This window comes from Herpailurus yagouaroundi, unplaced genomic scaffold (genome assembly GCF_014898765.1).
Source record: "Herpailurus yagouaroundi ecotype Mexico unplaced genomic scaffold, PumYag 77, whole genome shotgun sequence".
In the NCBI taxonomy this organism is placed as follows: domain Eukaryota; kingdom Metazoa; phylum Chordata; class Mammalia; order Carnivora; family Felidae; genus Herpailurus; species Herpailurus yagouaroundi.
The window spans coordinates 13,767,759-13,784,860 of NW_024412388.1; the positions used below are offsets into that span (position 1 = coordinate 13,767,759).

Genomic DNA, 17,102 nt, shown 5'->3' on the forward strand with positions numbered 1-17,102 from the left:
CAGCAACAGTTCCTACCTCCTGGGTTGTGGGGATTGTACAAGATTAGGAACACTAAGCGTCATCTTAGCGGGGGGGACCCGCTTCCAGTTGCTGGGGGTGGCTTCAGGTCCAGGGTCCTGGGCTTGGCTGAGTCATGCCATTCTTCCCTGCAGGGGGTTTGTCCTCTGGGCTCCCCCTTCCCCACCCTGGGATCCAGAGTCTCCCAAGTGCCCGGCACATAGTAGGCCCTCAACTGGTATTCACTGGATAAATCTGCTTGTGAGCGGCCGCCCTGAGGCACAGCCGCGAGAAGGCCTGGGTACAAGTCCCGGCTGCCTGCACTGAGTCACTGCATGACCCTGGGCCTGTCCTAGCACCTCTCTGGACCCATCTGCAAGAGGAAGCTCTGACCACCCCCGGGAGCTCAGGATCTCCCTCCTCTTGCCTCTGGGAAACCCCAGGGCAGCCTGCCCAGTGGTAGGCCCTTTCCCAACAGGCCCGGCTTCCTGGGGACAGACAGCCGAGTACACGCCCACCCCTGCAAGCCCACAAAGGCAGCAGGCGGCCTCCTCCTGGTGACTTTGCTTTGGGACAGATGGAACACGGTGGTGTGGCTTCTGTCAAGCCAGATGGCCTGGTTGGCCTCGGGGGCCAGGACACCAGCTGGGTGTCCAGCCCCAGCAGGCAGAACTGCTTAACCCCTTCCTGCCCCAGCCACAGGAGTTGGCGTCCCCTTGGAAACTTCTGTATATTCAGGCTTCCTGCCCTTGGAGATAAGTGGCCTCCCCCAGAGCCAAAAGGGAGTCCGGGAGGCAGCAGGGTGAGAGGGAGCCTTGGGGCAGGTAGGAGTGGAGGAGGTGAGGCCGCTGGGCTCCGAGGGCAGGCCTGGATCGCCAGGAATGTGCCATCCCAGAGGACAAGCAGGGGAGGGACTGATTCCTGGCTGGGGAGCCCCGTGGAGCTGGCTGCTTTGCTTCCAGGACACCCATGTGGGGCTAGAAGGCCACCAGCTACCTTTATCGGGCTGGAAAACCCACTTCCCGGCCGAAACCTCAGAATCAGCACGGCCCTGTGAACGAGGAGACCCAACTCCACCAGGCTGGCTGAATGGCCATAGTCATGTTGCTCAACCTCTGTGGGCCTCAGTTTCCCCATCAGGAAAGATGGGGCCAGGGTGACCCCGGGTTCCAAGTCTACTTCCAGCTCAGAGGGTTCCATGACTCCAGGAGAAGGCATGTGCCTCCCTCCCAGGAACTGGTGGGGACCCAAAGGGACTGGCCAGATCCTTTCCACACAAACAGCATGCCCTAACAAACACGCAGGAGTCAAGGGGAACTTTAGAAGGGAAGAGGGCGAGCTTAGGGGCTCAGAGGGGAGTGGAGCCGTCTTCCCCAGGCGGTTGTTGCCCACCCATTCCCCTACTCCATGGAAGGCTACACAAGATGATGCAGCCTATGGGATTATGGCTAGAGGCCAGGAAGCATTTTCCGATGAAAAGAGCTAGAAAGCACTTCCAGGGGAAGGCCCTGGAATGACCTTCCCAGGCAATAAGGTCTCTAAGCAGGATTTGCAAAGGTCCTAACCTCAAGGTGGAAGGAGGAACAGATAACCTCTGGAGACCCCTGGGGACAGCAAGCTGGTGTCTACAAGAAGTAAAGCAGGGCCTCAGGGTCTCTGCACACGGGTGCCCAGCCAACCTGGTGTTCCAGACAGGGCATCGTCTCAGGGCCAAGCATGGCCAGGCTCAGCTCCAGCTTAGGACCTGCACACTGGTCCAGCAGGCATCTCCGGGTGTCTCTCAGGACAGAGGCTGCAGAGGACTCCAGAGAAGCCCAAGAACACATCAAAATAGGCGAAGAGGCAAGGGCTGGGTGAGAGGGCTGCCAGCCAGAAGTGGAGTCTTAGCGTGGCCGAGAGGCGAGAACGTGGGGCTGGGGTCCACACACCTGGCTGTGAGACCTAGCTCTGCCACCGAGTTGCTGTGCCACCTGGGGCAAGTCACTGCCCCTCTCTGATGTGTGTTGAGGGAGAAGCTAAACATCTGTCAGGACTCTTGCAGCTCTGATTTAAGAGTCATTTGGCAAGCTCAACTAGGAACAAGAGTCTGCCTGTGTGGTCCATGCAGCATCATCACCAGGGCCCAGGCTCAGGGCCTGAGTATAGGGGCCCTGAAAACAGATGGATGGATGGATGGATGGATGGATGGATGGATGGATGGGTGGATGGAAATGGTGGGTGGATGGATAGATGGGTGGATGGATGGATGGATGGATGGATGGATGGATGGATGAAGGACGGAAGGATGGATGGATGGATAGATGGAAATGGTGGGTGGATGGATGGATGGATGGATGGATGGAAATAGTGGGTGGATGGATAGATGGGTGGATGGATGGATGGATGGATGGATGGATGGATGGAAATAGTGGGTGGATGGATAGATGGGTGGATGGATGGATGGATGGAAATAGTGGGTGGATGGATAGATGGGTAGATGGATGGATGGATGAATGAATGGATGAGGATGGATGGATGGGTAGATGGATGGATGGATGGATGGATGGATGGATGGATGGAAATGGTGGGTGGATGGATAGATGGATGGGCGGCTGGATGGATGGATGGATGATCAAGTGGGATCATTCCTGAAAAAGAGGAACAGAAGGTCCTAGACATCTGCGGGGATGATTCCTTACACTTGCCCACAAGGCCTCCTTGGAATCACATTCCCACAACTTTGGGCCCTCCAGCACCCAATCATCTTCTCTATCTTATACATACGTGTGCACATACCTACCCATGCATACTTATATATGCAGCACACACTCCCAGCACGGTGGCCCAGCTCTGAATCTTGAGGACAGACGCTGTGGATCCCCAAAGCCATGAGATTTATCTGTTCCAGCCTTCCCCCCGGGTATCTTGGCTTTCGGAAGTGTGCTCTCGAAGCTGGGTTTGAAATGAGACTCAACAGCGGTGGAACCCAGTGGAGGGTGATCTTTTAAGCCACGGAGACCCCAGTTCACATGCCAGCTCTGCCACTTTCCAGCTATTTCAAGGAGCAGGTCACTTCACCTGCCAAGACTCTGTTTCCTCATCTGTACAATGGGCATGACAGCAGCCACCCTTCAAGAGTGCAGTGATTTCAAGAGAACATGTCCATGAAGTTTAGGACTGCATCGGGTACGAGAGATGCTCTTGGGAAACGGCGAGCTGAGTATTATGGGATAATGAGACCCTGGCTTCCTTCTTGGAGGAGCTGAAGGCGAGCCAAGCCTCCCAGGGCTTCTCTGCCTGGGCCCTGAAATCGTTCCATCTCCTTTCCCACCTTGGGGGGTGGGGGGTGATGTGCCTGGGCTTAAAGCATGCAGAAGGCACAGAGCAGCCTTTGTCCCAGAGACGAAATTCTAAACCAGTTGCCCTGACGTCAACCCTGGAAAAACAATGAGAACGCGGCCTTCGACGTCACCTCTCTGCCCAAGGTCTGGGAACGCACACTTCACCCACAAGGCCTCATAGAGGCAAACTGGGGGCTGGACCAGAACCCAGAAGCCATCCTCCCATGGTGTTAGAGAGGCCCAGAAGGAGGAAGAGCTGCCCCCTTCCCCTCCCCCCCCAAGGGTCAGGGCCAGGAACACGCGGCCCACTGCTCAGCCTGGAACACGGACCCTGTGTGTGTGGCGAACAGTCTTCCAGGAGGGTCCGCCAGACCCAGGTTCAGATCCCAGCTCTGCCCCTGCTTCCTGAGCAGTGAGACCTCAGGCCAGGGATGGGACCTCCTGAGGCTGCCTCCACATCCACACAAGGAGTCTGGGACTTAGAGGGCCCCAACCCCCAGGCGGCAGGAACAGGGACACACTCCCCCATGCAGCAAGGCCACTGGGAGCCACAGCCTTGAATGCTAGGTCTTGCCCTGCCACTGACCCTGCGCTGACAATCTGCTGGGGATGTGACCTCCTCCTTGCTGGTCAGGCAGGCGGCTCTGCTGGGGAAAGGAAGTGCCCTGAACACAAAAGGCCAGCCTGTAGCCGGAAGAGGGAGGGAGTAGGCACTTCTTACTGTATGGGGCCTGGGGGCTGGGGACGCTCGGACAGAGGGGACAGAGCGGTAACAGCTGAGGGGTCAGCACCGCGCTGAGCACCTGGCATGCGCTACTCCACCGGACCCTCCTTACGACGCCATGAGCTCAGGATGGCATCCCCATTTTATAGATGAGAGAGTGGAGGCTCCGGGTGGCCTTGCTCAGGGTCAGAGCCCCACCTAAGTGAAAGCCCGTGTATTTATTACACGTTAGGGCACGGAGCGGAACAACCTATGAGTTGGGGGATGTCCCCGGAACTTGCCAGTAGTCTGCTGAGCTAGAACCTCCGCTGGGCTAAGTCCTGGGGTTTTAAATGTTAGTATTTTCTCCGAAGGCAAGTGGAAAGCCAATCACAAGAGAGTATGAAGACTCTCCATAAAAAAATGTACAAATCCTGGGCGCCTGGGTGGCTCAGTCAGTTCAGTGTCTGACTCTTGATTTCGGCTCAGGTCATGATCTCACGGTTTGTTGAGTTCGAGACCTGCGTCAGGCTCTCTGCTGATGGTGCAGAGCCTGCTTGGGATTCTCCCTCTCCCCCTCTCTCTGCCCCTACCCCGCTCGTGCTCTTTCTGTCAAAATAAATAAATAAACTTAAAAAAAAAAATAGTACAAATCCAAAAGTACGATTTGTCAGCCACAGCCCCAGACCGGGGATCTCTGTGGGGCTGGGGACGCGCCTTTCAGGTTCACACAACTCCAGCCTTTAAGGCAAAGTTCTCCGAACTTCGCAATCTGGGGCCCACCCCAGAGGAAAGAGGATGGGACTGGTCCTCACTGGGTAAGGCTTATCGACAACAATGCTGGGGGGGGGGGGGCTGTCTCATCATCTCATTTACACAAGAGGAAACTGAGGCACAGAGAAATGACACAGCAGAGCACGCGGTAGAAGACGAGGATGGTCAATGAGGATGGTCAATCAGTCGGTCAACAACCCAAGACTGCTGGCCTGAGGCCAGGGGGGGGCCTTTTGTTACAAGGTGACAAACCCACCAGGACCTCAGAGTCTCTTCTGTAGGCGCAGCGGCTCATCCACGGCGCAGGCACCTGGATGCTGGCTGGGGGGCGGGGTTCGGGTTCTGCAGACTCCACTTGAGGCTCTGAGGCCTCTTCACCCTAAGAGCAACATCCGCGGCAGTTTTCAAAACCCCTCCTTAAATGGCCGTCAGACCCCAGAAGGATCCCTTAGCTCAGGGTTTCAAAGGAAACCCTACTCTGCTGTGTGACCTCAAGAGAGCTGCTCTGCTTCTCTGGGCCTGAGCTTTCTCATCTGGAAACAGTCATGGGTATGTGAGTGGGGCGGGGGGGGGGGACGGAGAGGAAAACATAAATCACTGAGGGACAAACTCTCAGAAGGTCTTTTTTCAAAAGACACAGAGCACATCTACTCACCCGCAACGACAGGGGAATGATGCTGCCCGGAAGCAGGATCCGGATGCACTGACTGAGCTCGGACAGCCCCTCAAGCCCTCTGGGCCCAGCAGGGGTAAGATGAAGTCACAGGTGTGAGGGAGCAGGGACAGGCAGGGTGGTCAGGCCCGGGAGGTAAGGTGAACAGCCTAGCCTCCCGGCCCCCCGCACCCCTACCCATGTCTGATCCTAGGCTCATCTCTGATGGGGGCTGGGGGCCGAGGTCTCCCATGACCAGCATTGACCTCCAAGACCCAACAGCTATCACTCTCGCCAGGGAGCCTCCCCTGCCCCCAACGATGATGTACAAGGGGTGGTACAAAGGGACTGGGGGTGGCCGAAGGCAGGGTCCTGACCCCGGGGGCTCCCAGTCTACAGGGTGTAGACCAAGGCTCCCAGACACACGCGTGCACACACAAAGGCTCACAAAGCCCCGGCAGCAGACAAAGAGCCCCCCCGCAGCGGGCTGGCATTGGGTGGGCAGAGGGACAGGGAACAGGGCCCCCCCTCACAGCCCTGCCCTGCCTCAGATGCGGGGGGGGGGGGGGGGGATGGGAAGGTGAAAAAAAACAGCCATAAGGACTAAAGACCCAAACAAGAACGAGGGAGAGCGGGACAGGAGGGAGGATGATGGAAGAAAGAGAGCCAAGAAGGCCAGGAGGAGGGAGGGAGGGTGAGAAGGGGAAGAAGAGTGAGCAGGCGGGCCAGGCCCGCACGTTGGCATGGCAACCTCACCACCAGGCCTTTGACCAAGCTGTTCCCTCTACCTGAAACACCTTCCCTTCTCTTCCCCTCTTACTGGACCTCCGAGACACAACTCAGGCGACATCTCCTCCGGGAAGCCTTCCTTGACTGGCCCTAACCTGGCTCGGGCGCCTTCCAGAACCCCTGGGTTTCGGGCACTGCAGGGTCCCACCCAGAGCTCCAAGGCTCTCTGGTCCTGTGGTCTGACTTTGCAATAAGCTATTGCAGTCAGCCTCCCCACCCACCGCCCCAACATGGCCTTCTGCCCATTACCACAGGGGCAAAAAGGAGGTGCTGAGAGGCCCTGGGAAGATGTACCGACCCTGCCCTGAGAGGAGCCTGTCTGCCGGGGAATTTCACAAGGTCCACTTAGACCAGCAGTCTTCCCCTCCCCCAAGACGGCAAACAGGCGGCAGCCAGCCAAGTACCGTCTTAAATAACCCAAGTAATAAAAATGGCCAATTAAGAGGGCGGAAGGCAGTGTCTCCACTGCGGGGGCGTCTCTCCATCACGCAGCAGATGAGCGGGGGGCTGTGTGAACCGGGCGCATCCCAAAGTCGGAGCACGCAGGCAGGCCGGCCAGAGTGCACTCAGCAAGCATCTCAGAGAGAGCTCTGAGACAGCCCCCGCCCGGGGCAGCCGAGCGGAGGGGCTCCTGCCCAGGCCAGGGTCCAACTGCCCTCCGACCCCCACCCCTGCCCCTTTCCCCAGGACCCCCCGCCTCATTTAACAACCACGACGGCGGCTGCCAGCGTCTGAACACCACCATCCCACTGGCTTTCCCTGCCACCCACGCACAGGACTGTCCCCACTTCTCAGAGGAGCAAAGGACTCTCTCAAGTTCTCCCACTTCCTCTCCTCCCAGCTTCCAAGTGCCACACAAGCGCCCTTCCCCGAGCTATCTCGTTTTGTGGGCTTCTGTCCAACATCAGCATCACGGGCCCGTCTCGGGGATCCAGTGGGGGATGGGACATCTCCTGGGGCCTCGAGGAGCCCCAGGCTGCCTGGGAAGCTGGGGAGGAAACAGCAGAGTGTGTAGGCAGGACCCAGGCTTCTAATCATCCCCCCGCGCCCCCAGGGCGAACACTCAACAGTTTATAAAGGGTTTCCGCAGACATCACTTCATTTAACCTTCCAAACGGCCCAGGGAGGTCAGAGGTACTGTCCCCATTTCACAGGAGTGACAACTGAGGCTCAGAGCATGGAAGCTACTTGCAGTGGGCCCATGTCCCTTCATGGAGACAGCATAGAAGGTTGAATCTGGAGCCTGACTTCCTGAGTTGACATCCTGGCTTCCCACCTGCTAGCTGTGTCTGGGCTCAGGTCCCTCAACGTCTCTGCAGCTCAGTTCCATCCTCTAAAACGGGGCTAATGACAGCACCTAATGCATAGGGTTAGGATGAGGTCAAGTGAATCAAAGGTTTGTAAACCGCTTTGAATGCAGCTTGACGAAGAGTAAATGGTAGATAAATATTTGTTTAATTAATGAATTAATCTTGATTGTGCCCTTACTATGCACAGGTACTATCTGAGTGGGTGCGTGTCAGGTGGCGTCGTCACATTTGCCTGTGTCCCCAGACTCTGAGATCCCGAGGGCAGGGGCTACGTCTGCTTCCCCCCAGTGCCCAGCACGGGGCCTGGCGCACAGTGGGTGCCCACCCACGGTCAGGAGAACAAAACCTCAGCTTCTCAGACATCCACACCCAGCGGGCTCATCTTCCCCAAACGAGGCACGGAGTGACTGTCACAAGTTCCCTGTACCCAGGCAAAGTTTATGGAACCAACCGAAAGCAAAAGTTAGGGAGACCCAAGCCCAGGGCGGAGGCCCGTTTCCCTGCAGTCACCAGAGTGCCGGCTGCTCTCTCCTGCTTGTCACCAAGTGACGAGAAACCCTGGCCCCTGCCCTGGGAGGGTGTAGGTGCCGGGTACGATCAAAGGAGCCTTAGCTTCTTCTCCGAGACCCACATCCAGCCCCTGGCTTTGCTGTGTGGCTTAGAGTGAGTTACTCTTGTGCCCTGAGCCTGGGTTTCCCTCTGCAGAGATGGCACAAGGTTTAAATCAGAGCAGGGGAAAGTGTCAGACAGGTGATAATCCGTGCCCCCTGACCCCCCCGCTCCTCCCCCTGCCAGGCCCACCGGCTCCACTGTGCCAGCCTCTGTGGCTGACCAGTAACGGCTCCCTGCCCAGAGTCCAGTCCCCGACCAGGATCACCTCCAAAGAGCAGGGGGGCTAGGCCGCCCTCGACGGTGGCCCGGGAGGCTCATCTGCCTGCCACTGCCGGTGACTCACTGGCTTCTTGAGAAATAACTACCGTCAAGTGAGAGCGGGAAGACTTCCCAGTACAGCAGCCGCCTTCTGTTCTGCCACCCGTGGTGGCAATATTGTGACAGGCGCTGGGGAGACCCCACGCCTCAGCCTGCCTCCTCACCCTGGACCAGCCTTCCCCAGGGCGGCAGGAACCTGGCCAGCCCATCTGCCCCGAGGAAGAACGCTGAACTCGGGGTCTAGGGATGCAGACCGGACTTGCCGCACGATCGGGGGCAGACTGCTTCACCTGTCAGAACCTCTCACCTGCCAAATGGGCGTAATTAATTCTCAGCTCTTGGGGCTGTCTAGTAATGAACTCTCACTTATTTAAAGAAGCCATCACAGGGGCACCTGGGTGGCTCTGTTGCTTAAGCATCCGACTCTCGGTTTTGGCTCGGGTCATGATCCCGGGGTCGTGGGATTGAGCCCCGCGTGGGGCTCCGTGCTGAGCATGGAGTCTGCTTAGGATTCTCTCTCTCTCCCTCTGTCCCTCTCCCCCACTCGCTCGTTCTCTAAAATGAGATTTTTGTTTGAATTTTAAAAAATAAAGACCTCATTACAGAGCCTAGCACATAGTAGTTGCTCAATTAGTGGAGGCTATTAAGTCATTATGGCTTATTTTTTAAACCTCTTTCAGAACGTTCTACACTCCGTATTTCGGTTGATTTTTACAGCAACCCTGGAAAGCAGGACTCATGAGAAAACTCCATTTTATGGAGTGACAAACTGAGGTGCCAAAGATTAAACGGTGTGCGGATCCGAAACCACTCCAACAAAGTTACAGAGAGACCAGGATTGGCAGTGCCCTGGGCCAGCCCATCCTCCCACCGTCCCCCTTCCCCGGTGGACAACCGGAACCTCGGATCACAGCACAGCCAAGCCGGGACCACGACCCGGACTCCATGGGGCTCCGGCCGCCCCCTTGCCACCTGCCAGGGGACTCGGCCAGGCCACAGCCCCTTGAGGGAACCAGAGGCCTTCACCAGGTTTACTGCTGGGTGACAACTACCCTCTCTTGTACCAAGAACTAGGGCGAGAAACCACATCCTGCCCAGGAAGCCGAATGCCCCATGCCCCCTGAAGGTGGGCGGGCACAGCTCTGGCGGGCAGGCGGCAGCCTCACCAGTCCTCACCAGCCTCCCATCTGGCCCGCGCAACCCGCAATGCCCAGAGGTTACATGACACCCAGAGGCCGCTGGCGGAGACGCTGACCGCCCTCCCCCCAGCCTCCGGCCTGGCTCTTGACTTCGGCCCACAAAGCCGGCACCACTCACTTCTCAGGGCACCCACGTTTCTGCCCCGTGAAATCCTGCCGTGGAACTCTTACAGAACTTCACTTAGACAGCGCTGGAGCTGCGTGAGCCCATTCACCCTGCCCACAACCTCGGCATAGCGATGAGGAGAAAGACCCAGAGAGGCAAAGTGACTAGGCCGATGTCACTCAGCTTTCAACCCCTGCGCCAGGAGCCCAGCATCTAGCACCGGGTGATGGGTGCCATTCAAATATGGTCCAACTGACGCGTGGGGCCGGGAGCGCGGGTCTCCCGACTCCAAACCAGCCCCTTCCCTCCACGAGCCGTGAGACCCCAGATATATAGTCTGTGGCGGCCACCGGCGTCATCTGGGCCTTGTGTCCCCTGGCCGCACCGGGGGGCCTATCACCAACAGCGGCCAGGCGCAGGGCCCTCCCTCACCGCAAAATGCTTGCTCAGCATGGACTCTGGCCAGGCCCGGGTTGGGCTCGGCCAGTACACAGACCTGGAACCGGCCCCCACAAGCTTCCAGTCTGTGGGGGAGCAGACATCCCAGGCAATTGCGATTCAGGGTATGGGGTGCCGTGATGGGAGAGGTCGTGGGCACTCAGGAACACCTGATAGAAGAAAGTCAAGGAAAACCAATGCATCCCGGTCCTGAGCCGAGGAGACGACAGCGCCTCCTCCCCTGTCCCAGGCCTTCAGCCATCCATGACATGGGAAACAAGCAGAACACCAGCCGGGCTTCGCTTCCCCGATGTGATCAAAAGCCAGGACTCCAACTGCAAAGTCCACAGCCTCCGGTATTGTGGACACATGGCACCGTTTAAATCAACGCCCCTAGAAGTCAACGCATCTCCTTGCGGCAAAGAGCAGGTTCAGATTCTGGGTCTACCCTTCTGTGTCCTTCAAATGCCGACACGTGTGCGGATGAGCCAAGAGCCTACAGAGACTGAGAGCGTGTGAGTCCGTGTGTGTGTGTGTGTGTGTGTGTGTGTGTGTGTGTGTGTGTGTGTGTATGCGTGTGTGCACTGGGGCGGGGGAGGGGGGCAGGGGCCTCGCATCCGGTGGCCGAGGCAAAAGCCCCGCCCCACATTCCTCAGGGAAGGAATCTTCAGCGTCAGCTGTCTCCAGGCTTCCTGCTTCCCTTTCTTTTCTGGGACCTCATTCCCCTCCCTCTGGCTTGAGGCTCTGAAAATCCCTCCCAAATGTGTTCCCAAAGAGAATGCCGGCACAGCCAAGAGACTCTAGGATACCCAGAAGCTGGATGGAGGGGGTTTGTGTGTTTCTTTCAATGAAGGTTAGAAGAAAGGGCGGGGGGTGGGAGGGGGGTGGCCAGAGATTTCCGGAGGCACAAATCAACCGCTAAGAGTAGGAAGAACACCCTCCTTAGATGCTGGACAAAGAAGTGGCCCTTTTTCCCTCCTCCCCCAACACCATGTCTGGCGCCTTCCACGGGACAGAGAGCTGCGACGCATCCTGAAATGGGTGTGCTGGGCGGTCCAGCATTGTGCCGGGAAAGCCCTGTGAAATGAAGGGAACAGACATTGCGGGAGGTCAGAGAGGGGACCAACCCGGAACCTACCGAGCCCCAGGTGCCTTGTCACCGGGGCTCATTTATTCCTCCCCGATTCCTAGGGGAGCAACATTACTCCCCCTCTTTCACAGAAAGCGGTGGCTCAGGCAGCTCAGAGAGGTTAAGCAATTGCCCACAGTCACACAGAAAGTGGCAGAGCTGGGATTTCAACCTTCTTTCCACCATCCCAGGCTGCCTCCCGGAAAAACCAGAAATAAAGAATCCATATCGGTGGCAGCTTCAGAAATAACAGAAATGGCAGGGAACGAAACCTTCCAACCAGCTTTCCGGGGCAGTCTTCTGGCTTTGGGGCACTCAAGGGCCAGCAAACACCTGCTCAAGGGCCTTCCAGGGCGTGATGGGAAAAGGCAGGGGACACTCCAGCTGGCTCACCCACCAGCCCTGCTTGGAGCCCTTCATTCAGGCCCCCAGCCCAGCCCCTTCCGGCTCATGATCAGAAATAGCTGTGACAAAAGTCCCTCCCATCCCTGAAAGTAGCTTTTTAAAAAATGCCTAACGGCAGACACAGAAAGGTGGAGAGAACTCTCCCAACACCCAACCACGGGCAGATGATGTGGGCATCACCTCAGCGTGGTGGGGAAAGCTTTGGACAGCAGGCTTCCCAACTCAGCTTTGTGGGTCAGCTCCCTCTGGGCCTCAGTTTCCCCACCTCAAAAATGAAAGTAACTCAGCTGAATCAGCAATTTCTCTTTTTTGTTTTTTCTAAGCTGTAGGGCCCTGTTTTCCAATTGAATCCTCCTCAGAAGATCAATATGACAGTCACGGAAATGGAGCATCTGTGGTTGATGAAAGCTCGGCACCCCTGCTCACTGTCCCCAGAATTGCCCCAAGGCTCCGGGGATCCAGAGGGCCCATGTGGGAACCATCAGGATCCAATGATCATCATTGTGGTCCCTTCCTGACTCTCAAGGGAAGCTCCGATCACCCAAACACCAGGTTAAAACAAACCAAGCCCCTCATGCTGACTTGAGTCAGAGGCACAGACACTTAGCGATCTGCAGCAGGGAGGGAAGGAAACCAGACAGTTCCAAACCACACTGGGCCTGGGGCAGGAGAGGGGGAGGCCCAGACTGCCATCCCATGAGGCAGGAAGGGCCCTGACCCGGACCCCTTGGAGTCACAGACCAGAGTGTAGAGTGAATTAGAAGGGAAACCCCCTCCTGTAAAGGTGGAGGGCCTAAGGCTCAGAGAGGGTGGCAATTGGCCTGAGGTCACACAGCGCCTAGTAGCGGAGCCAGACCTGGAGTCTGGGTCTCCTGGACGTGATGCAGAAAAACCCCCACGTGTTCAAAGTTCAGATAGATTCAGCAGGAATGTCCAGGGAAAAGCCCCCAGCTTGCAAACTCAGAACAGGATATTTTGGTGGCACTGGGTGGTGACAGGGCAGAGATGTTTGTTTTGGTTTCCAAATCAATGCTTGACAACCTTGTTGGCGTTACAGTTTCGGCAACCACATTTCACGGTGAAGAGCTCAGAGCTGGTTGGACCAAAGGGAAACCAAAAGCCGTAGCGAACAGGCCAGGGGCTGTGGTTTGGGTTGCGTGTTTCCAAAGCATGGCTCCTATACCACCGATGGCACATGAGATGATCTGAGGCGGTTCACAAGTGACTCTTTGTGTTTAAAGTCTACCGACTACAGAGGTGAGCGAATAAATAAAATGTGGTCTGTCCGCACAGTAGAACGTTATTCGCCAATCTAAAGGAAGGTACTCCTGGAATTTGCTACAACACGGATGTACCTCAAAAGCACTAAGTGAAAGAAGCCAGACACAAAAGACAATCTATGGTATGATTCCATTTCTATGAAGTGTCCAGAAGAGGCAAATCTATAGAAACAGAAAGCAGATCTGTGTTGCCTGGGCTGGGTGGGAATGGCGATTAACTACAAATGGTCATGAAGGATCTTTTGGGGGGGGGGGGATGCAAGTATTCTAAAACCGGACGGTGGTGATGGTTGCACAACTCTATGGATTTACTTAAAAAAAAAAGAATCACTGAATTGTGCGCTTAAAATGAGAGGATTTTAGGATATGCAAATTCCACCGCAGTAAATCTGTGAAAGGATATTTTACACCAGGAATAATGTGGTGGTAGGTGGCTATGGCTGCACATCCCGGACGGGGACCCCAAAGGCCCCCAGCTTAGACAACACAGAGCTGCACATCCCAGGCTGCCCTCTGGGGAAGCAAGTGGGGGGTGTCCAAGGCTGTGAGTTCCTCTGGGGGTGGGGGGGACCAGAGGAAACCCGGGAACCTTTCCTTTCCTGGCACAGGTGCCGTCCAGTGCTCACGGCTTGGGGCTCCATGCTAGACATCCCGAAAGGATGTAAAGGCTTCAGTGGCCAACAGTGCAAGCAAACCCCATGGTCCCATCCCTCAGACTGTGCCTTCTCTCATGGACAGGGGCCCAGAAGTGGGCCGGGAGTTCCAATGCAAGATTATATTTTGTCAAGACCTTCTGAGATCATCTAGCCCGGTGGTTTTTTAATTTTTTTTTTAAGTTTATTTATTTTGAGAGAGAGAGAGAGAGAGAGAGAGAGAGCAGAGGTAAGGGCAAAGAGAGAGGGAGAGAGAGAGAGAGAGAGAGAGTGAGAATCCCAAGCAGCCTCTGCAGCATAGAGCCTCAACTGAGACGGGGCTCAGTCTCAAGAACCATGAGATCATGACCATGACCAATGCAGAGTCGGATGCCTAAGAGCCACCCAGGCACCCCTAACTTTTTTTTTTAAGTGGTTCAGATGTCTGCCCTCCTCCCAAGAGAAAATTCTTATGAGAAGCCCAAATACAGAAACAGGTAAAAACAGAATGCTACTTGTATACATTTATATTGTAAGTTCAAATATAGATATTTCAAATATAACCATTCTAAATTCAATCAGTGAAGTTGACGAGGCTATTTTGATTCATTAACACTTAGAATGGGGACTACAGATGACAGCACCACTTTCCATTTAATTCTGTTTCCAGTTTTGGCTGCAGAGTTTCACGAAAATCCTGACTCACACAGATAAGTAGCTACAAATGGGAATGGTTTTTAGCGGTTTGCTCTGCAATGTCAGAGTACTCTTCAGACAAATAGAGAAGGCAGGAGGGTGGCTCTAACTTGAGGCCAACTACTAATACGTTAGTGTGTCAGTGGACTTCAAGGAGTTAACGTGAACTTAAAAAGTGAGCACATGTTGGTGCGCCTGGGTGGCTCAGTGGGTTAAGCACCCGACTTCGGCTCAGGTCATGATCTCACTGTTCGTGACTTCAGGCCCCGCGTTGGGCTCTGGGCTGGCAGCTCGGAACCTGGAGCCTGCACGGATTGTGTGTCTCCCTCTCTCTCTGCCCCTCCTCCCCCCCTCAAAAATAAATAAATGTCAAAAAAAATTTTTTTCAAGTGAGCACATGTTTATAACCATACTTAACATTTTAATATAATTTAAAATATTAAGTCTCATGTAATATTCAAGGACCCCCTCCCCAACAGCATCTCTAAGGAAGCATGAGGCTTCGGAGAGCATGGTTCTAACCCACTCACCCCTCACTTTACAGATAGGGAAGCTGAGTCCCACAGAAGAGAGTATACTTGCTTTGGAAAAATCCAAAAACTTGAGCCCCGAATCAACTTCAGAAAAGATGCGCCTCCCCGGTTCACAAAAAAAAAAAAAATGGAGGAAGGGAAGGTGCTCGTGCAGCCCAGAGGGTGGGAGGAAGGCACCCACACTCCACCTGCCTCAGCAGTGGCCATCTCATTCCAGGCCAACGCCAGAGGCTGACATCACACCCCACGCCCTGGGTGCAACTTGAACAGAGCATTGCTCAACGCCAACCTATCTCCCTTTGAGATTGGGCACGGTTTTTCCATCCCCTTAGTCGCCCGGTCCAAAACAGCACACACAATAAAACAAACACGGCACAAGCCTGGGGCATGACGACACAATCAACAGTGGCAGACAGAAGGGCCCAGCCCTCCGTGTTTCACCATCGAGAGCAAGTGCCTGTTCCCCTACCCCACCCCGGCGAAGCTGCCCACAGAGGCAGAGGTAGCCTTCCCATGGCCATGGCGGGCCACCAGGCCATTCTCAAGTCCTCAAGAGAAGACCAGCCCGGGAGAGGAGCTCGTTCCCCCAACGGGGTGTAAGACCTCCCACTGAGGGTCAGGCCCTGCCTGAGACAGACCTGAGACTTGGGCCTCTGCTCCACGCTGGCCTGACACAGTCTCTCGTCTTTAACATCAACGGATTACTTCTCCCCTTCTGCAACCCTGGGTAGATTTTATTACGCCAGTCTCTCTAAATGAGCAAAGAGGCTTCCAAATGGTTCAACAATCTCCCTGGCCAGTGATGGAGCCGGCATTTGAATCCAGCCCAGTGGAGGAAAAGGAAGGAGACCCACACCTAGCTCCCTGGGCAGACCTGTGTGCTCATGCGAGCCCCAGGACTCAAGGAGTAGAAGGAAAGATCCTTCTCGCAACATGCTCCAAACAGAGGCTCCCAATGCGGAGAGCTGCCCATGCCGGGGACAGCAGAGGGCCCTGCCCCCACCCAGGCCCGAGAAGCTACAGACAGACCCCTCTCCTCTTATTGGAAAGCTGAGCCATCAGCCCTGTAGGCCAGGCTGCAGGCAAGCAGGAAGCAGTGTCAGTGTCCCAGCTGGGGAATCGGGACTGGGCAGGAATGTGCAGGCTGGTCCTGCAGGCAGTGTGCCCCCCCACACTAGCCAGAGATGGTGGTCTGGGTCCACTCAATGTCTAGTTTTCAGCCCAAGGTCCTCGCCTCCTTTGGGCCTTTCAGGACAGCAGTGGGGTGGAGAGAAGAGGGATGAAGAGTAGGCCCCGCCACCTGGACCTTGCAGAGCCAGAGCAAAATGGCAGACTCTGGCCCTAGTGGGTAGGGACAAATCTACCCATTTTCAAACATATGGTCTCATTTAATTCAAGGAACAAAAAACCAGTAGTTTGGTTGAGGTTTTTCTTTTCACCCGCGGAGGGAGAGGAGCCCACCCCCTACAGCCTTGGAAAATACCTAGAGCAGCAGACAAACTAGCCAAAAGTCTTTCCATTCACTAGTCGTTCAAATCCTGGTTTCACCACTATCAGCCAAGTCACCCTAGGCAAGTCACTTGCATCCCTGTGCCTCAGTTTCCTCACTTACAAATCGGGGATAAGAATGCCTTACGCTCTGCGTTGGCGTGAGGATTAAATGAGATCACCTAAAACACCAGTGGTTATTATGTCACCTAGAAAGCAACCTGCCTCGACCAATGACAGCGCCGAGGTGTCCCCTATGGTAGTCAGCGCCAGCCCCCATTCTTGGAACTAGATAACTGAGTTTTCCAAGCGCGTGTAGGGCGCCAGGCAAACACAGCTCCCAGCCCACCTGCTAGGACCAGCTGGCCGCCCCCGGCCCCTCCCCAACGCACGCATTCCGCGGCCTTCGGGACCTGGACGCCCCCTCCCCGGGAGCTGCGCGGGGGAAGGGCAGTCTGCACTCACCTCCGCTTGTACTCGTCGCGCTCGCGCTTCACCTTGGCCAGCACGTTGTAGAGCGCGCGTATCTCCGGCGTGATGGTGTCGATCTGCACGCCCACGCCGTCGGGGTGCACCCACGACACGCCGGGGCCCTGCACCGTCTCCACGCCGCCGCCGCCCGTGCGCCGCACCTGCGTGTAGCTCCAGATGGTCCCGGGCAGGCGGCCGTAGTGCTGCGGGTGCGAGCCGCCGCCGGGGGGCAGGCCGCCCAGGGCCACG

At 56.1% G+C, this 17,102-nt stretch overlaps 1 protein-coding gene across 1 annotated transcript in view; it reads right to left on the minus strand.

Annotated features, from left to right (window-relative positions):
* IFFO2 (intermediate filament family orphan 2) overlaps positions 1-17,101 on the minus strand; it is a gene marked incomplete at its 5' end in the record, with an annotated part of 47,812 nt that extends 30,711 nt beyond the window's left edge. The window contains one exon of the mRNA XM_040471524.1: positions 16,848-17,101. Coding sequence (XP_040327458.1) covers positions 16,848-17,101 — 254 coding nt within the window. The remainder of the gene's footprint in view (positions 1-16,847) is intronic.
* Position 17,102: the final 1 nt, after the last annotated feature.